The sequence below is a fragment of the Epinephelus lanceolatus genome, chromosome 13 (assembly GCF_041903045.1).
Source record: "Epinephelus lanceolatus isolate andai-2023 chromosome 13, ASM4190304v1, whole genome shotgun sequence".
Classification (NCBI taxonomy): Eukaryota; Metazoa; Chordata; class Actinopteri; order Perciformes; family Serranidae; genus Epinephelus; species Epinephelus lanceolatus.
Genome location: NC_135746.1, coordinates 27,872,117 through 27,899,594, shown reverse-complemented (window position 1 = coordinate 27,899,594; position 27,478 = coordinate 27,872,117). Strand labels below are relative to the sequence as shown.

The 27,478-nt window shown below is 38.8% G+C and overlaps 1 protein-coding gene across 1 annotated transcript in view; it reads right to left on the bottom strand.

Moving 5' to 3' along the window:
• The window catches only part of LOC117270842 (exostosin-1), a 418,529-nt gene that overhangs the window by 40,271 nt on the left and 350,780 nt on the right, over window positions 1-27,478 (bottom strand). Inside the window, exons 6-8 of the mRNA XM_033648766.2 lie at window positions 21,560-21,679; window positions 13,500-13,632; window positions 2,458-2,576 (exon numbers count right to left, since the gene is read on the bottom strand). Of these exons, the coding sequence (XP_033504657.1) occupies window positions 2,458-2,576; window positions 13,500-13,632; window positions 21,560-21,679 (372 nt within the window). The remainder of the gene's footprint in view (window positions 1-2,457; window positions 2,577-13,499; window positions 13,633-21,559; window positions 21,680-27,478) is intronic.

Here is a 27,478-nt window from a genome sequence, read left to right as displayed (position 1 = left end):
ACTTATCCTCAGAAGCAGAGGTGACTCTTGGTCTTCCTTTCCTGGGTCGGTCCTCATGTGTGCCAGTTTCGTTGTAGCGCTTGATGGTTTTTGCGACTCCACTTGGGGACACATTTAAAGTTTTTGCAATTTCCCGGACTGACTGACCTTCATTTCTTAAAGTAATGATGGCCACTCGTTTTTCTTTAGTTAGCTGATTGGTTCTTGCCATAATATGAATTTTAACAGTTGTCCAATAGGGCTGTCGGCTGTGTATTAACCTGACTTCTGCACAACACAACTGATGGTCCCAACCCCATTGATAAAGCAAGAAATTCCACTAATTAACCCTGATAAGGCACACCTGTGAAGTGGAAACCATTTCAGGTGACTACCTCTTGAAGCTCATGGAGAGAATGCCAAGAGTGTGCAAAGCAGTAATCAGAGCAAAGGGTGGCTATTTTGAAGAAACTAGAATATAAAACATGTTTTCAGTTATTTCACCTTTTTTTGTTAAGTACATAACTCCACATGTGTTCATTCATAGTTTTGATGCCTTCAGTGAGAATCTACAATGTAAATAGTCATGAAAATAAAGAAAACACATTGAATGAGAAGGTGTGTCCAAACTTTTGGCCTGTACTGTATATGAAAGGTATTTTCATTTTAGCTGTGGTATTTTTAATGATGAAAATAAAATGATAATATTCAGTGAAATGATCATGAAACCAACAAAGTTTATTTCAACTGCTATTATACAGTATAATTACAGGAACTGTATTTATAGGAAGGCTGATATATATTTCAATAAAGCTCAGGGTTGAAGCACTTTTCACTTATATAAGTTTTCTTTAGTGCTTATTGTCATGTCTATTCCTGGCACATCTCTCCTATGTGATCAGTTTATGATGAACTGTAAAGGCGTGTTAGTTAATGTCTATGTAATGTAGCAAAGGAAGACTCGCACATAGAACAATAAAAGATTAACACTGGAGTCTGGATTTTGAAAAATCTCTTTTTTGCATGTTGCAGTCTGATTCTTAATTTATTCTGTGTGCGAGTCTTCCTTTGCTGCATATAATATGCACAGAAGTCAAGCAATTACGTGTATTAAAAAACACAATGTTGGCAGTATTGCAGGGTATAAGGGCCACTGTGAAGAAAAAAAAAATAAAAATAAAAAAAATTACATGGCATCAAAATCATTAATGTTATGGATGCTTTTGTTTAGTCTGTGCTGTTTGTGTTAATGTATGTGTTTTGTTGTTGTTGTTGTTGTTGTATTTGTTCAATTGTGTTGCTGTTCTGAAAATAGAAAAAAACTGAAAAAAAGGGGTAATTTTTGCCCAATTAACTCTATTTTTATGTGAAAAATCTTGAGAACACAATTGTATTATATTATGAGGAAAAAGTAATATTATGAGAATGCTATGACAATAAAAGGTTAAGTTACCAAGACAGGTATATTTCATATCTACTCTGTAAATAGTGCTCACCATCTGTCTTTTGTGTCTATATTTTTTTCTACTAGTTTTTAATATATATCTTATGATCAGAATATTAATATTCTTTGTACTCTATGATATTTATGGTATCTTATGTAAATGTGCACATTCTAGATCTACTCAGCCTTTGTTTTACTTTGATATTAATTTTATTGCATTAAATGTCACATTTTTATTGACACTTTACAAGATAGAATTACAGTTGCTTTTGCCTGCTGTTGATTTTTTGAAATGTGTTTGCATTGGGATTATTTTAATTTAATTCAATTTAATTATCTATTTTAATATTATTTATTCTAACTGAATATTTTAAAAGGTAAACCTGTTAATGTAATCTATTAATAAAATAGTTTGCATCCCAGTGTCCTGGTGTGTGCCTGAACTTTGGATTCCTTGTGGTTAACATGAGTCAGAGGTGACTTTGTTATGGTTGGATAGGATCATGTGTGCATGTTGAAGTTTTTCCTGACTATCTCGATGTACTGTACAGTCACTATTTTTCCTTGCAAAAGGTGGCGTCTCTTTCTTATGACTGGTAGACAGTGCTGGTTTGTGTCTGCACACTCTATCCTGTCCATGTCCCTCCTCGCTTGGCATTTCATTGCAGTAACCAATATGATTAAGGTGCTTACATGTATTGGTGAATCTTTAGGTCAGGTTTTTGTTTTGGAGTACTAAAATAATGTGACCTTTTCTTGAAATCACACATTTATTTTCCACAGTGGACCTCATACCCTGTTGTGTATAAGGAATAGCTGAACTCCCTCATGAAACTGTACTAACTGAAGGTACAAACTGGTGAAGAAATGAAAAACAAAAGGAAGAATAAAGAGTGATACATACAGTATTAATACAAATACTGACATCTTTTGATATCTTTTATACTTTGCTTTGTGTCGTATTTAACACTGTATCCATTATCATCTCATTAAACCAGCACCACACCACAGTAGGATGGAGACACACTTCCCACCTGTGCACAGAACTTGGACTTGGCTACAGCGATGATGAGCTTCACCACAGGGGAGATCTGGGACTGCAGAGGAGTAACCGTATGGATCACAGCTGTGAACTGCTGCGACGGACTCTTACCTGGACACACACACACACACACACACACACATAGAGAGGAACCAGAAACAGTTGTCATGGGTAAACTGTATTTAGGTCTTTAACACAGCCTCTCCATAAAGCTCCATAACGGTTAACTGGACACAGAGTGCTCCGGCTGCACCCGTCATCAATCTTTCTGACAGGATATATACCCCCGCCTCCCATGACTGAGCATGAGTAAACACGTCTAATTCAAGAGTTTGCTTTGAGTGTCTGCTTTAGTGAATTGTGAATCATGCTGATTTGTTCCTATAAGGAGTAATTGTATTTTCTGCAGCCTCACAATAAAGCAGCGCTTGTTAGTTACTTTCTTGCCTTTTATTGGGGCAAACAAATGAACCAAACAGGACAAAAAGAGAAATTATGAAGCGGAACCAAACTTTAAATTACTACCCCCCCGATAAATGATCCCCAGCATACGCTACAATGAGTAAATGGAGTTGAGGAAATTGATTCCCCCTGTGGCAGACTGTGCCAAAGAGACGTATCAATATTATGAAGCATTGGCTTCTACGATTGGATTTTATTTTCTGTATACATTTTCTGCTCCATAATAAATTAATCCATTAACGTCTTGCTGTATCTTTAAATAGAAGAGCATATTAAGTCATGTCATATGACATGTTGACAATAATAGTTTAATTACCTAAGATTAAGGTGACACACGCTTGTTATGATTCTGTAAATAGTGTTACAGTGGCGTGCAAAAGTTTGGGCACCCCTGATCAAAATTTAGTTTACTGTGAGTAGTAAAGTAAGAAGAAGAGGAATTGATTTCCAAAAGGCATGAAGTTATAGATGAAACATACTTTTCAATATTTTTTAAATTTTAATCTTTTACCGTTTCAAAATAAAAATAAAAAGGACAAGCCTGAAGCAAAAGTTAGGGCATCCGGCATGGTTAGTACTCGGCAGCGCCTCCTTTGGCAAGTATCACAGCTTCTAAATGCTTTTCATAACCAGCTGAGTCTTTCAGTTCTTGTTTGGGGGATTTTCACCCATTTTTCCTGCAAAAGGCTTGTAGCTCTGTGAGATTCTTGGGCCGTCTTGCATGCACTGCTCTTTTGACAGTTTGGGACATGTACAGCCATTTTTGTAGCGACAATGGCAGGTATTTTTTAACGACAGTTCAGGACATGTCCAGCAATTGTTGTAGCGACAATGGTGGGTATTTTTTAACAGCAGTTTGGGACATGTACAGCCATTTTTGTAGCCACAGTGGTGGGTATTTTTTAACAGCAGTTTGGGACATGTACAGCCATTGTTGTAGCGACAATGGTGGGTATTTTTTAACAGCAGTTTGGGACATGTACAGCCATTTTAGTAGCCACAGTGGTGGGTATTTTTTAACAGCAGTTTGGGACATGTACAGCCATTTTTGTAGCCACAGTGGTGGGTATTTTTTAACAGCAGTTTGGGACATGTACAGCCATTGTTGTAGCGACAATGGTGGGTATTTTTTAACAGCAGTTTGGGACATGTACAGCCATTTTTGTAGCCACAGTGGTGGGTATTTTTTAACAGCAGTTTGGGACATGTACAGCCATTGTTGTAGCGACAATGGTGGGTATTTTTTAACAGCAGTTTGGGACATGTCCGGCCATTTTTGTAGCCACAGTGGTGGGTATTTTTTAACAGCAGTTTGGGACATGTACAGCCATTTTTGTAGCCACAGTGGTGGGTATTTTTTAACAGCAGTTTGGGACATGTACAGCCATTGTTGTAGCGACAATGGTGGGTATTTTTTAACAGCAGTTTGGGACATGTACAGCCATTTTAGTAGCCACAGTGGTGGGTATTTTTTAACAGCAGTTTGGGACATGTACAGCCATTTTTGTAGCCACAGTGGTGGGTATTTTTTAACAGCAGTTTGGGACATGTACAGCCATTGTTGTAGCGACAATGGTGGGTATTTTTTAACAGCAGTTTGGGACATGTACAGCCATTGTTGTAGCGACAATGGTGGGTATTTTTTAACAGCAGTTTGGGACATGTACAGCCATTTTTGTAGCCACAGTGGTGGGTATTTTTTAACAGCAGTTTGGGACATGTACAGCCATTGTTGTAGCGACAATGGTGGGTATTTTTTAACAGCAGTTTGGGACATGTCCGGCCATTTTTGTAGCCACAGTGGTGGGTATTTTTTAACAGCAGTTTGGGACATGTACAGCCATTTTTGTAGCCACAGTGGTGGGTATTTTTTAACAGCAGTTTGGGACATGCACAGCCATTGTTGTAGCGACAATGGTGGGTATTTTTTTTTAGTGACAGTTTGGGACATGTCCTGCTGTTTTTAAAGCAATGAAAGTGGGTATTTTTAACAATAGTTCAGGACATGTCCAGCCATTTTTGTAGTGACAATGGTGGGTATTTTTTAACGACAGTTTGGAACATGTCCAGCCATTTTTGTATCGATGAAAGCAGGTATTTTCAACGATAGTTCAGGACATGTCCTGTTGTTTTTGTAGCAATGAAAGTGGGTATTTTTTAACAGCAGTTTGGGACATGTACAGCCATTTTTGTAGCCACAGTGGTGGGTATTTTTTAACAGCAGTTTGGGACATGCACAGCCATTGTTGTAGCGACAATGGTGGGTATTTTTTTAGTGACAGTTTGGGACATGTCCAGCCATTTTTGTAGCCACGATGGTGGGTATTTTTTTTAATGACACTTAAGGACATGTACAGCCATTTTTGTATTAATAAAAGCAGGTATTGTTTTTATGATAGTTCAGGACATGTCCTGTTTATTTGAAGCAATGAAAGTGGGTATTTTTAACAATACTTCAGGACATGTCCAGCCATTTTTGTAGCGACAATGGTGGGTATTTTTTAACGACAGTTTGGAACATGTCCAGCCATTTTTGTATCGATGAAAGCAGGTATTTTCAACGATAGTTCGGGACATGTCCTGTTGTTTTTGTAGCAATGAAAGTGGGTATTTTTAACAATAGTTCGGGACATGTCCAGCCATTTTTGTAGCGGCAATAGCAGGTATTTTGGAATGATAGTTCTGGACATTTCTCATTGTTTTTGTAGCAATTAAAGGGAGTATTTTTTAATAGTAGTTCAGGACATGTCCAGCTGTTCTGGTAATGACAAAAGCAGGTATAGTTTGGGACATGCCCTGTCGTTTTTGTACGACAAGTGACTATTTTTTAATGATAGTTTGAGACATTTCCTGTTTTTCTTCTTTTTTTTTTTGTAGCGACAAAAGCAGTCATTTCTTAACAGTAGTTTGGGACATGGTATTGGTGCCAAAACATAATGTATTCCTAACCCAAATTTAAACAAGGATTTTTGTGCCTAAACCTAGCCAAATGTTAATCACAGCCGTCACAACATGCAATCTAAAACTAAACCGTAAAGAGAGAGAAAATTTCAACATAATTGCTACAAATTAAATGTACAAATTTAACATGTGAAACCTTCATATCCATGGTTTGCAGCAATGTACAATGCCAACATTTATTCTGGCGTTTTGGTTGGGTGAGAGTAAACCACACAATAAGTTTCATAGGTTGTTAAACCAAAACAGTAAGCTGAAAGTTACTAAAAACACTGTACAGCTGAGGGGAACTGTACAGTCGGGTGATACCTCTCTGCGGGTGCATCACTACAAATAACCCCTTTCACATCACACAGTCATTTGAACCATTGTTAATATAAAATAAGTGATCAGTGTAGCTTTCAAAACAAAAGAGATAGCCCTTATGTGGGAATCTCAGAATATACAACAGGGGCAGATATGGGAACACACATAGACGTAATATTAACAACAACTAAAGAAGGCGAGGCTTGGAGGCACATGGCATGCCAAGTGTTGGGTGGGGATGGGAATAAGGGAATACACATCCTCATGGATAAGTGGAGCCAGAGTGCTCTTTAGTGTTGCTCTATCCATCTCTCTGACACCGGGCCCCTGACCGGCCATCTCAGGTGGGCTTAGTGGTATTTATGGAAGCGCGAGGTCTGCCCTTGAGGGGGGTCACAGAAATAGGCTCAGTCCTTCTGTTTCATCTGCGTCTTCTTGGAACGAGCTCTGCCACATTGATTTTCATTGAATTATCTACATTTCTTTTATTACGGACAAATTGTTCCACCAATGAGAACGAGGTCATTTTTGTGTGATACATAAAAATGGATAAAATAACTGATGGTAGTGCTTTACTTTTTAGTGGGGGTCTAACAAAAGGCCAACTGCATTGGTGAAACTTTTATTAAGACAGTCTGTAGATAATAGCCTTTGACCATTCTCTTAAAATCTGCTTCTTGTAATCCTGAATAATTCATGGAGTGGTTGAGGTCATATGTGGGTCATTAGTCCACGTAGCTGCAGCATAAGAGTCACATGAATCACGGTATGAATGGATCTTAAACTGCCAGGGAAGAGATATATGGAGTCGTCAATAAGTGGTGTCATATTTTTTTTTTTTTTTTTGGTGTGTTTGTTTTTTCAGTAAAATATAGGGTCTGGTGAGTGGACAGCTTCCTGTATTTCTGTCTGCAGACAAGTGTCACTATCTTATTACCCTTCACTCTATTGGATCTACTGGTGTCATTAAAAAGGTATTGTACCAGACACTTGACTGCTGACCCTTAAAACGAGTAGCTCATAGTGGCTGAGTATTGAAGAGGTATTCTCTGTGAGAGCAGAAGCAAAGAATCCAATGTTCCAAAGCAAATAGATGATGCTTTCATTTCCCCATGGATATACACACACATCAGAAGGAATATGGGCTTCAGTGTCTTCCCCAGGGACACTTCAGCCCCACCTATTGATTAATAATATCATAAAAGGTATACAAGTTATCAACAGTGTGTGTGTGTGGCTTGTGACAGACAGCACACTAACACTAACAGGGGCAATATTCAGGTTTGGACTCGGCTACAACAGATTCAAATTGTTGGAATTTTAAAAAATGCCAGAGTGAATATAAACTTATCAATATGCAGCTGAAATGAACAGAAATTCATGCAAATTGAGAGGGACAGAGAAGAAAACACACTTGGACTGTTTCATGCATTTCAGCACAATGGAGAGAGGCCAACGCATATGAGTGTAAAAGAGATGGATGGTCTGAAAGGTTCAGGACCATGGAGAGAGACTGCAGCTGAGACTTCATCCAGGAGCCAGGGCCCGTATTCACAAAGATTCTCACAGTCCTCTCAGAGAGCTCCTAACTTAGCCTAAAAATTCCTAGCAAGGAATCTTAGCTTAAGAGTGATTCAGGAAGTTTCTGAGAGCAACTCTGATCAAGGAGGGGACAGAAACTTTTATCCTAGTGAGGAGGTGTGGTTGACCCCGTTGCTAGGTATGACGCAGTCTTCTAAAAGCTGTGATTGGTTGTTACAAAAAGGAAAAAATAAAAGAAAAACAAATGCGCTAGTAAATGCTAGTAATGAATGGACAGTGAATGAACCGATCATAGAACTTAGACTGTATTAAGAAATGTGTAATCGTGAAAATAATTTTATGTCATGATGATGAAACTCAGCAAAATTAAATTAATTGTTACACAGCTTCAAAATGTTTGAACGTACCTCATTCACATGCCGATTATCATATTGATTTGCTTATTGTTATGTTTACTCGCCATGCTGGTCATTTTACTACTTAATCTATTTGATATTAATGGTGGACGCAGACTCAGCTGTCAGCAATTACTGTGATTGCTGGCCTCCTTGTAAAAAGCGGTTTGATTTGGCAGAATGACCAAAACAACGAATGAAATGGAGAAAAAAAGAACGAGAAAGCCGAACTGGACAGAAGAGCAGTGCCTGCTGTTGGCGCAGCTCGTGGAGGAGAACAAAGGAGTTTTAAGAGGGAAATTCGGTCCCAGGATCACGGCACAAGGGAAGAGGTAGACTTGGGAGCGCATTGCCCGACAAATCAGCGCATCGTTCCCTCTCCTTTTACGCACAAGCGATGAGTGTGAGAAGTGCTGGTACGTGCTGCAATCCAAAGCGGGCGTTACTGCGTTACTACGCTGGGTGGGAAAAGTAAGCTCATCCCTGATGAGGTCGACCACAAACATTCTCCCTGCACGATCAAGCCGGTAGCGTCTTATTAAATCACTGTCGTTCAATATACGGAGAATATCTCTCCTTCCTCTCTGTCTTTCCGCCATCTTCTCTGTTTAAGACACTCTTAGGCTTCTTAAAAGTCCTCCTCCCTCCTCTTAACAGTTTTTCACCTTAGGAGCTCTCTTATGACCTAAGATGCTTTGTGAATAACTTTTATCTTACCAAGGGAAAATTCTAAGAAAAATCTTAGAATTCGAGGAATTCTAAGATTTTTCTTAGAGTGACGTCACTAAGGGCTACTTTTAGTCTTAGGATTCTTTGTGAATACGGGCCCAGATCCTTTGCAAGTTTTAAGGCTCAGCTTGCACATGCACTTTGTTCACAGAGTCCATGACTAACGGTGAATTTAGGTCATAGATCATTTAAACTATTTTGAATTAAGAGAAATACATTCCAAGTTAATCAGCATAAATTGTCCACAAATTGCTTAGAATATAAATAAAATATAATGTTAAACTTGGCGTAGCTCTATGATCTTAAAATAAATAGTATGAGCTATATTTTCTCACTAAGTACATGATTGACAACTTGAAAAAGTCTCTAAAATTCAGGAAAGGAGTGTGGTGGCCTGTTTTAAGTTTGATGTTTCTAGCTCAAACTATGACAAAGTAAAAAATGAAATGAAATAAAATAAAATAAAACAAAATAAAAACAAAACAAAAAAAATAAAATAAAAATAATGAAATAAAATAAAATACAATAAAAAAAATGAAAATGAATAATAATAATAATAATAATAATAAAAGAGAAGTGAATTTGATAATTTCGTTAAAAAAATTAAAGGGAAGTCAGTTTGAGGATTTTGTAAAAAAGAAATAAATGAATAAAATAAAACAAGGGAAGTCAGTTTGAGGATTTCTCCCAACTTTTTTCATTATTTTCTATGTGGGGAAAATAAATAAATAAATAACTAAAGAGATAAATACTCAAATAAATAAATAAAGACACTATTCTACAAATTAACAACGACAATACAGGACTACTGGCTTTGAAGCTGCACAAACAGCCTTTATCCTAAGAAGATCCAAATCCAAAACAAAGCAAGAAACAAACAACAAAAAATAGAAATAATAAACACCCAAATTATTTACCTTAAATCAGGTTTCAATGTTTCAACTGCAGACACATTTTATTGGCAGGTATGCAATAATCGTGCACCTAATCTTCTATAATCCAAATAAAAAATAGCTTGTCAGTGCACCTAAAAGGAGGCTTTTTGACTGGATATTTATCTCTAATTACTCATTACTGTAACAGGAAATAGTGGTTATTTGGCTCTAGCCATTGCAATTTACTAGAGTTGTTCCGATACAGAATCCAGTATTGGAAATGCCTACAATGCTGATTTGGGTTTTGGCTTGTACACCTGTCTATGCAGCAATCTACTATCATTTATTAATCAAATTTAAAGTAGCTTCAAACCAGAATAAAATGGCAGTTTTCCCAGAAATCACTTCTTCTTCACTCTCCAAAAACAACAACCTACTGTGCATAGCAAGTTCCGCTTTGCAGCCGCTGCCAACTACTGTTTTAAAGTGGTGAGGAATAATTGATTTCTGGTAAATAATGTAACCTCAGCCTTTAGCAAAATGTCAGCAATGTGGCGATATTTTACACCAGAGAGTCCCACCAGTAACCATCCTGTTTTTTTTATGACTGACTCTTATATTAGATGATACAGAAGGTTGTGTGTTTGCAAAGGGTTTAACCTGAGCCATGCCACACAGCAGTGATAGCAATCATTTTACATCCAGACAGGATTAGTAGTACACAGCTGTTTTTTAACACAATGGTTTCAGATTGGTACTCGGTATCAGCTGATATACAAGTTCAGGTATCAAAATCTGTACTGGGAAGGAAGAAAATTGTATCAGGGCATCCTTAAAATTTACCCCAACACACCTCTGCCTCTTAGAAATGTCTACCTCTGCAGAGAATCAGGCAACAGCAAAGAACGTGTACATATTTATGATCAGAAATAGATTTGTTGATCAGTTTTGTCCCATTCTTCACACTCTCCTCTGTAAAGATATGTCCTGATGGGTCCTGTACAGCCATAGCATACTGTCACAACATGTTTTTTGTTTTATAACCTAAAGTAGCTCCACAGCACAACTTTCCACAAACCAGAGATGTAACTTGAGCCATCAAATCAAGATTTTCTAACAGCTCCCGAGGCCACTGCGTCTGAGCAGTAAGTCAAACTTTTTTTCTAACTACCAGGCAGAAGTTGCAACTGCTTCGCCATCAAAAGTTATGGGAAGGTAGCAGAGTGAGACCAGCTTACACACGGCACTGACGACAAGTTATTCCCGGGGCAGAGGCACTGGAGATGGCAGCAGCTAAAATAGTGATTTACTGCGGCGGCGTAAACCAAACTGCCCCATCTTTCCTTCTATCCCTCGATCCCTCCCTTCCCTCTTCCTGCTAACCCTTGTGTCCACAATTCCTCAGAGAAAGACAAACATCGATCTGAGTTACAGCCTCAGTCTCTCCAGTCTGCTTGCATATCTATACACACCCACGTATACATAAATACACACACAGCAGGCCACTTTCTCTTCACTCTTTGCCTGCAGCTTTAAGTTTCTGAACTCTTGCTTCAACAGCAGTCTGACAACACACACACATTTACATATTCTTGTACATTTTGCAAATTTTAATTACTGCCTCAGTTATTAACCAACAACACAATCTATGTCATGAGGTCAGCTTTTATGCATGCAGACTTCTAAACAACCAGAAACCAGCTCCTGGTCTCTGATATGCTTTTTGTGTCCTGAAATAAATCCAGCAACAGCTCCCAGGCAAGCTCTTGGTGTCAGAAGCAACAGCTTGTTTTGGATAAACTGAAGAAAAACCAGAAAGAATTTCAGCTACATTAACAGGTAATCTAAGGAGGAACTTATATCCTGACTGATGGATGATCTCTGGCAAGAGCAGTGTAGTGACATCGCCATTTTCCCCATTTGGTTTGACTGAGGCAGAGGTCTCAAAGTCTGACACAGTGAACCAGACAAAACTAAGACAACTGAGTGGCTGTGGAGGATATAAATGTGTTCCCACGGAGTCAGTTAGTTGAGACCTGCTTCTTTGCCTATGTTTGTTAGATTTTGAAAAATTGGCACCAATAAATGTATTCCAAATTAGCAGCTAGCACTTCCTGTTTGCATGGATGTATAAACAACTATCACTGTATTGTTTTCATACTAGGGATGCTAATTTCCCATAATTTTGCTTTTGATAGCCCAGTGCCCATTAAACCAGTAACTAACCAGTTATCTTTTGGGGCAAAAATTCAAAATGACATGAATTACAAAAGGCCTTTCCTTTTAGTCTGGCAATCCTTTGATTCAGTGATCTTTAGCATTGCATTTCAAAGCGCTATCAATTTAGAAAAGGGGGAAATTTTAATGTTTTGTGCCTTTCATTCTCCTTTGTGTTGGCTTTGCTGACACACAGCTGGCTACCCATAGCCTGGAAATCCAGACTCAAATCTAGAAAGATTTTGAGTGAAAACAGTGGGGCTAACTGATATATTATGCTTTTACCGTATCCCGTCGGCAAAACGGCAAAAACGTCTTTCGTGGAAACGAAGGCTTCTTGGGCAGGAAAAAGATAAGTGAAATTGTCTTAGCGTTTCTTCCAAAGCTACACTGAATGGACGCGGTCCTTTGGCAGCTGCCATCTTGGCTGTGTACTTTTCAACTCCTATGCCGCAGCACTGTTGTCCTCATGTTAAGCCGCCCAGAACCCGCCTCTGTCAGATAGACTGATCTGATTGGTCCAATTGGCGATTCAGCTGGCTCTGCTTGTTGGGGCCAGATTCCCGTGCAGAGCAAATTCAAATTTGCTAGAGGCGGGGCATCTGGATTTCCAGGTTAGGCTACCCATGTTAACATGTGGAAACATAGTGCCCACTGCCTATGGTCTGGTCTCCACTGCTTAGCTAGCATTGGCTGCTTCGTACTGTGCACAACTCAGGGTCGGGTGGGAGTTAGCAAGCTGTATAGCTCATTGGTGATTACGGCTGGTAATGGCATTCCTGTGGCTAGTCGACGTTGCTGTAGAAAAATGGCACCCATCCTCCTGTCACCCCCCAGGCCTCCCCAGTGAGTACGCAGCCTCATTCTGAGCTGCAAAACCCCTTTAGCATTGTTAACTATGTTAGCACCCCTAGCTGTGCTAACACAGCTAACAGTGCTAACAGAGCTAAAAGTAATGCTAAAGGGAGTTTGTGGCTCATAATTGAGTTGCCTACTCACCAGATGAACCTGGGGAGAGACCAGAGAGTGGGCACCATGTTTCTACAGGAATACTGTTGGGTTGGGACAGCAATACTAGCTGTAATTGTCAAATAAGTGGTGCTGCTAGCTTGCTTCCACCAGCAGCAAATTAATGGTAACCAGTTAAAAATATTGTCATTGAAGTCCCTATATGATACCAAAGCAAACTTAAAAATGTGACAATCTTCAGGTAAGATTCTGAAGCTATATGGAGCATCTTTTTATTATGATTTCTAAGCAAATTTTTGGACATTGCCTTGCGATGGGTTCAGAGATAATGACATCCTCAGGAAGTGTAAATCACATTAAATCTAAAACAAAATTATTTAATGATTTATTTTCATATTTATCATATCTTTGTGTGAAGACCTGAATGAGTTATGACTCCTTTAACACAAATTGTGGCAACGGAGCGGTCTTAAAGTACTTTAACTGCCTCCATGAGGTCATGTTCGGACAAAAGCTGTAACTGAAACTACCAGTGACAACAGCATCTAAGCAAATCAAACGTATTCAAAGACAACACTTACCCAATATGGCATAGTAAAAAGGGAACTGGGCAGGGTCAGTTGAATACTGGGGGAGTGCATAGAGACCACCAGGTAGGGAATTCCACAACAAGCGGTTTCTGGACACATGGGCGTCCACGCGGTCCTGGATGATCTGGATGGAAAACACAGACGAAGTACAAAAGGAGAAGAAAACATTAGAGGTGAAAGGAGTAGGTGAAGTGAGAAAGAGGGGAGGGAAAATGAGGTAGAGGAGTGAAGAGGTGAAGATATAAAGGTGTGACTAGATTGAAAAAGGTGTGATTAGTTAAATGATTTCCTGCTTTTGTGTTTATTTTACACACACTGCTTCCCAGATTTAAAATTTGACTCAAAAATGCCGCTCACAGAGAATTCATAACAGGGATACTCTGCCAATTTTCAACCAGTTTGCTGCATAACAGTGTGGTCAGTATGTGTAAATGAACTGTGGAAAACTTCCCTCCATCTTACTTCTTGTCCCTGGCAAAGGTGAATTTTTCACTGGCTCCTGGGCTGTTGCTGGAACGACAGCCGACTGCCACCACGGACACAAAGAGTATATTTTTTACCTTCAATATCTATATTTATTTCACTGTTTTACTGCAGTAAGAGAAAGTATTAACAGACAGTGGGTGCCATACTGTCTCCTGTATTGTGACAAGTATAATATAAAATATACATTATTATGTCATCTTAAGTATTAGCTAAATATTGTCAAAAAGCCAAAAGCAAGGCTGATTTTGATACATGACAACATTTACACTTCTCTCTCTAGCTGCCGACATGTGATAATATGTGGAAATAAAAGTAGCCAGCTGTTTAGCTGCAGCTGCTGCTCGGGGAACAGACCTGAGACACTTGAACTCATTCACTTGGGAGTATCAACTTGCTCCCAACATGAGGAGTCCATTAGTTATTTAGCTAAAATTATCCATTTCGCTTGTTAGTAAAGGTCAGGTTAGTAAGTTGAGTGCTGTGAGTCTTTTGGGGGGGGGGGGGCTTGACACGACTTCAACCTGCTGCCGGGCCTCTGAATACACAAATGTGTAAAGTTCAGCAATTAGGATGTCATTTATTTACTGTAATTATATTCAGGTGTCACTATTAATTATTAAATGATGAAGTGAAGTTATAAAGCTCTGAAAAAAGAAGCCTCTTTGAGGAACCTTTCTTACATCAGTGGTCCTTGACTTGAGTAAAAGTAGTGATACCACAGTGTAGAAATAATTTAATTGAAGGACTCTTTAGTAAGTATTGTCAAAAAATGTACTTAAAGGTTAAAAATGGAAATATTGAAATAAATGTTATACACTACATTACTGCGTTATAATTGGTGATGTTTTAATGTGTGAGAAGCATTTTATTGTTGTTGCTGGTCAAGGTGGAGCTGATTTTAACTATGTTTTAAGGCTGTCAGAATACTGCATTAATTTGATTAATTAATCACAGAAAAAAATAAGGCATTGAAAAAAATTAACGCTGATTAATGACATGATTTAAGGCCACAGTGACTTTGTAACATGATGGATGAAGGCGAGACGATGCTGCCTGGCCCCATGAATGGAACATTTACATTTAAAAATCGCCCAGATGGAGCCGCTAATAGGAGCACCTTTCTTTGCAGTTTCTGCAGTAAGGAATTTTTGTACCATCGGACGCAAAGTATTTTGCAGTGAACCCTGAGGTCTGAGCTAGCACAGCCTCTGATGCTAGCGCTAGCAGTTAGCCTCCTCAAGCTACACTCGACCAGACGTTCAGATGCAAGCTAAGTGAGTCTACCTGTGACGACTAACTAACTCCTTTGCAAAACAGATTGCAATGGACAGCAGACCAGGGTGGTAGAGGACAGGAGCACAATTGTGCCCAAAATCCAGCAGCTTTACTACGACACATCTGCTAAAATTCATTTGAAGACACAAACTCCTTGTGTCATGGCAGGAGTAAAAAACTGACCACAACAAAAATACAAACTGTGAGCAACACACACACACACACTGTATTTGTGTTCCATTACTGAGGGATGAGAGGTGTTGACTGACGCTGGCAGAGGGATGATCATGTAGCCGGCCGGCTCAGGAGATGCTGAGTGACAAGCTTTTGTGGGATTTGAGTGAAAAAATGTCTTTCTTATGAGTAAGGCTCCACAACCACTGGCTCTGTCTTCTCTCCGCTTGTCACCAATTCAGGCAAAGAATTCAGGTCTCTGTCTGATGAACCCTGGCGGACTCTCTGCAGGTGTGACGGCTTCAAACCACTCGGTGCTAAAGGAGAGTTTTGACGCCATAGAAACAAGCTTTATCACATGGGTTTGAGATAAGCATGCACGAGTGTGTGAATACTTGTGTTAAATCTAAAGTACATGGGATTTTTTTTAAGGCTCATCACTGGTATTTTTGTTTTAATGCCGACAACCAATTAAGCGACTGGAATTTTGTTTTGTATATACTTAATGACTTTTAAACAGTGGCATGAAAAGTTGTGAATTACATTTAGCTTTTATATGAAGCAGATAACGGTCCGAATATTTAAATTCAATTATGTATTTTCAATGTATTTATTGACTGAAGTGACAATAAACTAGAGAATTTATTGTGAAGGTGTAAAGCATTAAAAAGAAGCAAAATGCTAAACTATTTTTTGATTTTTTTTTTTGTAATTTTTGATAATTAATTGATCTCAACCATAAGCAGCAATTTAAAATACTAGCCTGCTTTAGTTTAAATAAAATATTTACTATGTTGAACTCTACTTTGACATCTATACAATACTGAAATCAAAGGATGGAAGAACAGTTTTTTTCAGGCATCCTGTTTTCTTTCCCCCTCTGACTTCAGAGCTGTCCACTGATCTGTGGAGAATTGGCACTTTCAGCCAGCTCTTAACACACACACACACACACACACACACACACACACACACCTCATGACACCAACTGTCAGCCTCGCAGTATGTGGGCCACTACAGTTATCAACAACGCCTCATTTCACTCATTTAGCCTGGTGGCATGCTGGCTCTGGGTTTTTGGCACATCTGGCCAGCAGTATACGGCTGTCACTGGGCTTCTGTCTAATTTCATACCCTGCTAGTGCTGGGCATTTGGGGGTGTAACTGAGGTGTTGTTTGTGCTGTGATTTTAACAGAAAAAAAATGCTGCAATTGGAGAAATATTTGTCTTATTAAGCTGTAAGGTGAGGATACATTATAACATCAAGATTCTTGTGACTCATTTGTTGTTGCTTTTATCCAGTCAGAAGGTTGAATGTCTGACAGCTACAGGTATGTAGACTGAATCCTTACCTGAATTTCAATATTTCAAAGCATAAATAAACTTTTTTCAAATGATAAAATGATGAAAATCTCAAAACCAAAAATTAAATTTGCTCTTCTTTTTCATCCAGAATCCGGATCAACTAAAGAACCAATAAGTTGCCGAAGTGTCAATTAAGCTGCCTGACCACTGAAAAGCTAATATATACATAGGCAATATAATCTAGTATAATATATGAAAACGGGACACTTCTTCCACATATTGTTTTTTAACTACTAAATGTTTATTTTTTGTATAACTGAATTTTGTTTTTGGTACCCTCATATATTTAAAAAATGAACCAATTTAATACAATCGTCATTGATTGTCTTAAAAATAGAGTGTGGATACCTGACCCAAACCCGACAGGACCTGATGGTTCAGGCCAGGTATGGAGAAATGCTTACAAATAATATTCGGGTCCTATTTGGCCAAAAAAATTCGGATCTTCTGTCTGTGTTGGGCTACTTCTTGTTCAGTGCTGGGGTTTGTTATTTACATGACAACACATGAACGCAACACATAGGCTATTTTAAGATAGGATATTTTAAGAGCGTTTGCTTGCTAAAGATGGAGGATGTCAAACAAGTTATATCAACTCCTAATGTAACCTGATGCTTGGTGTGGTTGCTTTGGACATTCTGGCCTTTCCAGCTGGGAGCAGCAGTGAATGGAACTTCCACGTAGCTGGAAGATCGATCAAACAGAGGAGGAGAGAGCTGAGGCCATCCACGGTGGATGCTTTCACCTTCTTCCATGATGACTTCAAATAAACCACCACGGTTTACTCCACATCTGTTTAAGGTGGAGCTTTCAGTTTTAATATAATGCTGAATAGTTTGATGTATAATAATGTGTCATATTTTAATTGTTAGATTTTTCTAGAGTAGAATATGAATCTGCAACACATTCAGTAGCCTAACATGTCACTGTCAGGTACATGTAACTGTAGACCTATGATGATTTTCCTGCATGTTGCATGTTTTATCCAACTTACACTGACCCACATTAGCAACATAATTTCATGTTTTTTATGTGTAAACATCATCATAAATCTAAAGCTGGGGCCCAGGTGTGTCGCTCAGGGGCCAAAGAAGCACAGTCTTGAGAATAAAGTTAGTGAGCGGTTCTCAAGAAAGGTACAACAGGCCAAACGATCAGCCTGTTCTGAGCAGGCATGTTTTGAACAGGAACTGTACTAGTATAAAGTAATGCCTTGTGACGGTCATTTACAAGGTGCTATGCGTGTAATTACGGTATATAGGCAAGCTGTAACCAGGGCACCAACAATTACATGCACGACAGGGACAAACTCAGTGCCTCAGTACCTTACATGCTCCAAGTTCGGGCATATAAAACATTTGGGTTTGGGTCGTGCTCGGTTATTTACTTGGGCTTGGGTCGGGTTTGAACAGACCCCCATGAAAGACCCCCATAATCAGTCTCGTACATGCAGGGCTTGTCCGTCTGGCATGACCAGTAGCTTATGGTAGTTATTATTAACATAATGCTGTATAAGTCAGTACTGAGCCAGTTTACTGACTGTATAACTCTTCTGACTTTGTGCTACACTGTATTTTAGCATTTAACATGATCCTGTAGTTGCTATTTGTGGCCATAGTTAATGTTCAGCAAAAGTTACACAAAGTCACTTTAAATTAAAAAACTTGATTGTTTTGTTGATTGCACTTTAATATAACCCACTTAAGGACACAATAAATATGCCTACTTCAAATTTGAAAAAGGGATGCACCCCTGCAAAAAAATATACTAAAAGATTATAAATACAAAAACTAACACAAGATAATGACTTGTCTGATGCTGTTAAAGGTTTTCCATTAGTAAAAACATCACCTTTTCAATTATGATTAATTACAAAACTCTCAAACTGATGATTTTACATCTCTAAGTGAAGTTCTTCAAAATATGTTCTGAATGACAATTAACCTCAAAGTTATGTGGTGGGAAAACCACATAAATCATACACTTTCACATCCTTTTCTACAACATTTTAACCAATAATCTGTGAACATAACACAGAAATTCTAATCTAATTCCAATGCAAGTAGCAAAGACTGATGTCCCATGTTAATAATTACATCACTAGATTTTGTTAAGGACACTAATCCCATGTAAACAAGCTGAAAGTCGAGCGGCGATACTGACTCCAGTGTTATTGCAATGATGGAAATAATGATGACAGAAAGTGATGATGATTGCACACAATAATGTGCGTTACAGTGGAGATCATAGCAATTGTGCTGATGTTTATGTGACAACGGTGGTGGTAATTAAGAGGATTATTATGTTCTGTGTCTGTATTCAGAGATGCTACAGAGAGCAAATAGTCCCTGAGGGCTGGAGTGAACTAACAACAACAGAGAATAAAATGAGAGGAGGAAGGTTCTTACACTCCAATGAGACAAGTTCATCGTCTACACTCGAGCTAGTGAGGTCATTTAATGAGCCAGCCTCTAGCTTTTTAGTCTTGAGAGCAGGCAGATACACCCACACACACATAACTGCAGCCTCTCTAACCTGAGGGCTGCCACAGAGTACAGACCTCCTTCACATTTGGCACCTCACGCTGCCCCTTGTGCTCACATTGTGTTTAGATTTCAGGCATCAAAATGCTTTTTTCCCCAAGTCTAAATGTCATGATAAAAATCAAACTTTTCTTCGTCAAAGTTTGTTAGATTCCTGAGTGCACCATTCCCCTCCTACCTAATATTTGCCAGTGACGTTGGCTGTATTTCATTAAAGCTGTAGATAGTAACTTTTAGAAAAAATAGCTGTTGCCAAATTTTCTAAAACTGTCACTATATTCACACAGCACTAAACTGGGCAGATAATTTGTGTAAAAAAGTTATATTCCTCTGCCTGTTGCCTTGTGGCACTTCTAATGGCCTTACTGCACGGAGAAAACACAACCAATCAGAGCAAATTTGTCTCTAATGCAGCTGTCAATCATGTCAATGGCTGCAAACTGTGGTCAAACTGTCAATCTAGGCAGTGCTGAATCAAGATACTGTAACTGCATTGCCTAGTTCTCATCTCAGATATTTTCAGAAACATATTTTAGTGTACTGTTTAGCTGTAAAATGAAAAAGTTGGTCTGGCTGGTGGATGGTGCTTGGTACTTCAGTCAATTGTATCCAACGTGGCTGCTGTGTCACAAACGTTCTCATTTTACAGCTAAACAGTGCACAAAAATATGTCTCTGAAAACATTTGAGGTGGGAAATGGGCAACTCAGTAATAGGATACTGATACAAATTTGATCAGCGCCACCTAATTTGACGGTTAGACTGCAGTTTGCAGAGTGATTGACATGACTGACAGCTTTGTTAAAGACTCCTCAGCTCTGATTGGTTGTTTCTGGTTCACTGTGGTAGATTATAGCAAACAATAGGAAGAGGAGGGACGTGATTTTTCCCACAGTGTATCTGTCTCATGGACTTCTTTCAGAATATAATAACAGTTTCAGTATATATAACACAAAGTTACTGTCAAAGTTACCAACTGTAACTTTCAGTATTTTTAAAAAGAAGATAAAACAAATGTAGATCTATGGTGTAAGATATTTTAACATTTCGCTTGTCCTTAGATGGCTTGTTAGATCTTTTTACTCTTCATATATTCAAGGATATCATTGAGCTGTAAACTTAAAACCATAAAAACTGCACTAATTAATATTTTTATATTAACAATGGATCAGATGATCATGTCTGCAGATGCAGCAGGCAGCTAAAAAGCTCTGATACACCTATTGTGTGCTACCTGCTCGGCACCAACGGGCAGACAACCAATGTTAGGGAGGAACTTGTTTAACATAGTAGATTTACCAGCTGGTGGCAGTTGGTGGAGACCAAAACAGATGCAAAAATAAAAAAAAAATAATAATTTTTAGAGGTGATGGTTCATCTTTTTTGAGTTGAGGTTGTATGAGGTACGTATCTATAGTCCATGTAGTACCTACAGTAGATGGCAGTTGGCATGCTCTCAGTGTGAAGACGCAGGCAGGAGTACAACAACGGAAGCTAAACTATGTAGTGATACCACTGCGGCAGGGACATGGCCTTCATATTTGGGACGCCTGCTCTACCTATTGAGCCACTGGGTGCCCCTGCAAGATGGATTTTTGCCACTTAAAAATGCCAGCTTAAAAAAGAAAACTATATCAGTCTAAGTGGATGCTATATTGAGAATATTTTTACATGCTTTGCTTGCCGCCAGCCAGCCTGGATCCTGAGAAATACACCCCTGGGTCTTTGAGAAGTCAAAAATCCAAAGCTGGTGTTTATCATATTTCAGTTTGACTGGAGTTAAATATGTGCTGACTGGAACTTGGCTGCAGTTTTGTAAAAAGAAACAAAAAGCAACACTAACCTTAAAAAACATAATCAAAAACTAGTTTTAAGGTGCCCTTGAGCAAGACAAACAACCCCCAATTACTTCAGCGGAGCTCTCTAGTTAATGTTAGAAGTGGTGGAGATGTATGAATATGAATCAGAACATTGTTGGAAGAGAGAGGGCACATTCAGCTAACCGTCTTTGGATTAAAAAAGGTCAAAAACTATAACTGACAAGTGAAGAAAGATTTCTTGTAAAAGTTTATCTTTGAAAGGTGAGGCATAGCCAGCAGCAATGTACAGTCGAGGAGACAAGATGTAGCGTTTGGTTGATCAAATCAAGCTCTCCTGACAAAAAACTAAATCCAAAATTCCTATTAAGACCTCCTTTTTCAGTCTTACCTCCAGAGTAGTTAAGACGATTTTGGTTACAGAAGAAAAGTAGGCGTCCCAGAGGAACTGAGTCTGCTGGCGGAGAGCCAAGATCCTGTCACGGCCCACAGACCGGGTAATGGAGGGAACCTGGAGGAAGAGAAGACGGAAGATAAGCCAGAGGACAAAGATGACAGTGAGATAGATTGAGTTAGATTTTAAACAATGTTGAGTGAGGGGATGAGAGCCGGTGTGTGGAAGAAAAAAAAGCGTAAAGCCGGCAGACAGGTGGAGGAAGCATAAGTAATTATGTGGACGTGCAGAAAAGATTAGATGAAATTCTTTTTCCCCTCAAGACTCTTTCTTCTTACATCTTACTCTGTCCATCATCTAATCCCCAGGACAGTTTGTTAACTAAACCACCTGCTGTCCATCTCTAATACTGTATTCACACCGTATAATAGATACTATTAGGTGTCTACCAGAAAGGGCCAAAAACAGATTTAAATCAATAAATGCCTCAGAGCAAACCCATACAGAAAATATAATACATGTATGTGTATTGAATTTACTCATATATTAAATATAAAAGAAATATAAGTATAAACATGTCTGTACATATATGAAAAATGAAACCTATTAGAAATTGGAACATTTACATATATTGCCGTATACAAATATCAGGGCTCAACAATAAGGATTGCCCGGGGCAAGTAAAACTCACGGTACAACTCACTTGCCCGATCGGGCAAGTTGCTAAAAATAGTAAAAGTTAATAACTAATTGATAAAATAAATGTATTTTAAAACGTGCTCTTCGGCTCTGATGCAGCGGTCTCTCTGCCTGAAGTCACAGGCACAGCTGTGTAACAATGTCCTGCCCACAGCCCCCATTGATATTATTTTGCGCGACGGACGCTTCATATAATAACATAACAATATAATATTTATGGTGTTATGCCATCGTGTCATTTCTGTCTCTACATGGTCACTCGTTAACAATTCTCCTCTGCTCTCTGTATCGTGCATGGCGGAGTTCCGCCACACACACAGGTGATCACGCTAGAGCAGCTCGGGCCGCATTTTCCTGACCAAACCTGACCCTGAGCCCGGTGCAGTTTGTCAGCTGACAAAGTTATTGTTATGGACAGTGTGTAAATAACCATCAACAGACTGCTGTTACGCACAGACAAACACGCTGCTCGCACAGCAGCTCAGCACAGCACTCATGCTAAGCTTGTGTTGCGTTCAGGCATTGTCACGTAAATAACAACTTCCAACACTTAAATAGGTCATAGCACAAAACAGCAGCATGTCAAGTGACTTTTTACTTTATTATATTCAATACAATTGTATGTTCCTAAATCTTGAGACACCTCATATGTAAGCTAGACAGACATTTCACCTGCTCATTACTGTGCACAAATGTACTGTATGTACTTAGTCCTAAAGAGCCCTTCTGGTGCCAGTAGATACATAGAAACATCCCAGCAGGCTGTGCTTTGCAAACATACAAAAAAGTTTCACGCATGTGAAAATTATTTTTCATGCGTGTGCTTCACCTCCGCTGCTACAACTCCATCCTAGGGGAAACACTGCTGTGTGCGTTTTGTGCAACAGGTGGATGTGGTAGTCTACTGGTAGAGTAGAGAGAGAGCTAAGTAGCGTTGAAGTAGAGTAGAGCAGGGCAGAGAGATGGAAGCAAAATATATTAAACCCGGTGTTAATACAGCAGAACTGGAGAGAGGGGTGAAAAATAAATAGAGGTGGGCATGGCTCAAGTAGGGCGCAAAATTATAGACGGAGAACGATTGACAAATTTTTCACTTTAAGCCCTGACACTGTCATTTTTGTGTAGGAATTAAGCTACAATACATGGCATATGTTGTTTTAATTAATAAATACAGTGTGAATAAAGATTACATAACATAAAAATAACTGCAGTCTTTGTTATTTGATAGCCGCTTAAATTAAAAATTTTTATAGGGCAAGTAAAAACTGACTTCGGGCAAGTAGATCTCTGACCAACTTGCCCGACCGGGCAAGTGAAAAAAAAACCTTAGCGTTGAACCCTGAATATGTATGTTAATGTATGTATAATACATTTATTACCATATAGTTCACACACACACACATGTATTTTACACATGTATATATTAGTATAAATGTGTAATATACAAACACACACACATATATTCTCGTACTTCTGGCTTTGTGAGGACCCTCTTAACATAATGCATTCCCTTGCCTCTTACCCTAACCTTACCCATCACAACTAAATGCCCAACCCTAACCTTAACCTAAACCTAATTCTAACCTGAACTCTAAAACTAAGTCTTAACCCTCAAACAGGCCTTTAAAAGTGTGTACCAACTAAAATGTCCTCACTTTGCATAATGTCCTCTGTTGCTAAAATATTTTTTGGTCCTCACTGTGTAGCATGTACAAATTCACATACACATACGCACATGCATGCACGGACATGCGTGTGCACACACACACACACACACACACACACACACACACACGCGTGTGCAAATACATATATTATTTCTGAACTGATGTTGGATACATGCTGATATTATTTATGTAAATACAAAAGATAGATGTACATGTTAAAATTAATTAGAAAAACATATAAGCATAGAGAATATGTTGTTTTCATAAACTGTCAGAATACGGTCTGAAAAATAATTCATTCATTTATTTACCGCTTATCATAGTAAAGGTCATGGGGGGCTGAAGCCTATCCCAGCTGATATTTGGTGAGAAGCCCTACCATTAACATATATGGTTGCAAAATATATAATAATGTTTAATATTTAGATACAGATATATACAGATATAAACTGAAATCTTTGTATATTGAGAGTATGCGACAATAATATTTAGCATTAGGGGCATATATAGAATATATTGCATTTCCTCCTGAGGAACAACTGTTTATGTTTTTTGGTGTGACATACACAGCCCTATCACATATGATCGGGTACAACTTCACTGACAACTTAAAAAAAAATCTTTTTAAAAACTGGATGTTATTTAATACTTTCAGTTTTCATTTATACTGACACCACATTGAGTGACAAAATATGCACATTTCACACATTTATTCATTACTTCAGCTATTTTAGAGTCCCTGCTAAATAGTTTCTACACACTACCACTGGGAGCAACTGGAAAGAGGTAAATAAAAGAAGTACCCTGTGGGATTCGGGAAAAACTGCTTTAGAGTAGGACTGCTTATTTATTATTCCTCAGTTAGGCTATTAAACTTTAGAAAACACTGAAAAATGCCCATCACGATTTTCCAGAGTACTAAGTGACTTAAACTTGCTTTATTTGATGGATCAACCCTTTATTTCAGCACTACAGTGGAGATCATTTGTCAAATAAATCTAGTTGTTGTTACTTTTATAATATTATACCACAAAACCTAAAAGTAAGAGTAGGATTCAAGATTCAGTGACTGCAATGTTTTCTCCCTGTGGTATTAAAGCAACTTGCTGTACATCATATAATGCTCTACAAAGGTATTATTGATGGTTCATTCATTTTCTTTGGATAAATATCAAGTGACAACAAATCATTCAGTTGTGTTTTTGTCAACTGGCTTCATAGGACTTCTGCCACAGCAGTGTACCCACAAACTCTGCAGACCTGCCAGGAGCCCAGATATCTTGTTCCTGGTGCTCCAGAGGGAAGCTGAGGTCCCAGCTCACATTGTCATGGAGGACATAAGCAGCTGGCTTGTGCCTTGCAGCAGTAATCACCCTCGGGGAAAGGCAGTGAAGGGATGAAATCAAGAGAGACGAGGATCCTGCCAACCTGACCAGGGAGCTAAACATCCTGATGTGCCAAGGAAGATGGAGCAGGACGCTCTCTTGATGCTCAGTTTGGAGAAAAACAAACTACCTTCTTGATGAGGTCAGACATGACCTTATCTGCCCCGCTCAGCTTGATAATGAAGCCGAAGAGGGATTGAGTTGCATTGTAGCCAATGTTCCTGAAGAGCCTCACATCATCAGCCCTGAAGAGGTGGTGGATCTGGAGCCCAGGACCCTTCTGGTGTTCTGGCCATGAACCCAAAACCTCTTGACTGAAAGTTACAGTGCCAACACAGGCAGTGGAATAGTGACTCATGCTGCAAATATCAGTTTGTTGGGAGCAACCAGAGCTGAAATGATGGTCGTCATCCAGGGACTTTCAGTCAGAGAGTCCTGAGCTGCTTGGCTTCATCTCTCATGTTGTGACCAATGAGCTTCTCATCATGTTTTAGGACTTCTTGAAGCCTTTTGAGACAGCTGCAAACAAGGATGAGCCTGTCTTGGATATTCTCAACTCATTTTCCACTAAAATAATACCCAGATGTTTTGTACTTCCTGTCATGTTTATACATCAACCCACCACCGTTTGCATAGAGTCTCTTTCAAATGACATACACTATGTCTATGCTGTCATCTATTGTTCATCCCCTTCAGTAGTAAAAGCTCTGGAATACCTGCAGTCTGCCTTTGATGTTGTTCAGACCCACTTAACCCAACTTAAGCTGGTGTTAAATGCAGAAAAATCCAAATTCATGCTTTTTTCAAAAGGCAAAGAGTTTCAATCTGATCTTCCAAGGATCTCAACTACTCAAGGGATTGAAACTGAAATGGTTACAACGTACAAGTATTTAGGTTTCATCATTGATCAGAACTTGTCTTTCAAATCACATATTGAAAACCTTGTCTCCAAGCTGAAGGTTAAATTGGGTTTCTTTTTTTAGAAACAAATCTAATTTCTTCCTTCAGGCAAGGAGACACTTGATATCTGCAACTTTTTTACCTCATGAATACTTTCATACCTTCATGAATGCCCTTGACTAGTGCCTAAAGAAGTTAGACACTGTGTACCTTTGTGCTTTGTGCTTAATTGCAGGTTGTGGAAATCGCATACCTGTTCTCTATATGTCACTGCTAAATGGCCGCCTTTGTATGTCCGCAGGCTCTCGCATTGGTTGTTTTTTAATGTATAAATCTATTCTTGGCCTGGTTCCCTCTTATCTGTCTACATACATGTGTAGAAACCAAAATCAATATGGTCTTCGCTCTTAGAATATTCTACAAATGCTGCTTCCAAGGGTGAGAACAGAACTCGGCAAAAACAACTTTTAAATATGCTGCGCCTTTGTCCTGGAATTATCTACAGAAGGATCTGAAACTGGTAGAGCTGATCACTGTGGGGGAATTTTAAAGGATCAAGAAATTAGCTCTTTTAGTCACTAGTTATGTTTCCATCCAAAAGTGATTTGAATCATTGGGAAATGTGCATTAAAAGAAATACAAATCCTGTGTGTTTCCATTTAATGTACGGACTTTGGTGAAAACTACGAACTTGCATGAGTTTTCCACAGAACCGAAAACAAAAGAAGTCAGGCATTCTTTTTCTTGTACGTTTTCTGGCCGGAGTGTGGATATCACCATGGAGAGAGGTACACTCCGTCAGACTTAATTCGAACATAACTGTTTCCATCCCCCAGTTTTGCGAATCAACATTTTTTCAAATCAACCAAAACCTGGCTAAAGCGAGCGTATTTTAGTTTGTGCGAATCAGCGCGTTCTGTTCCAATCAGTGCGTTTCCATCATAATTTTCTGATGTGATACTTCTAGATGAGCATCTAAACAGGCTGACGGAAACATGGCTAATGTGATTTTTCCTAAATCATTTTAGAAATTGTACTTACATCATATTTGTTCTTGTCCCAGACCTTATATTCCATGTCAATTGGATACTGTGATATTTCATTCATTTGTTGGGTGTGACAGTTGTATATGTCTGTTTGCCTTGTTGTAACTTGTGATGATGTTTTATGCTGCCCTCTTGGCCAGGTCACTCTTAAAAAGGAGATTTTTAATCTTAGTGAGGCTTTTACCTGGTTAGATAAAGAGTATATATGAACACAGGTTT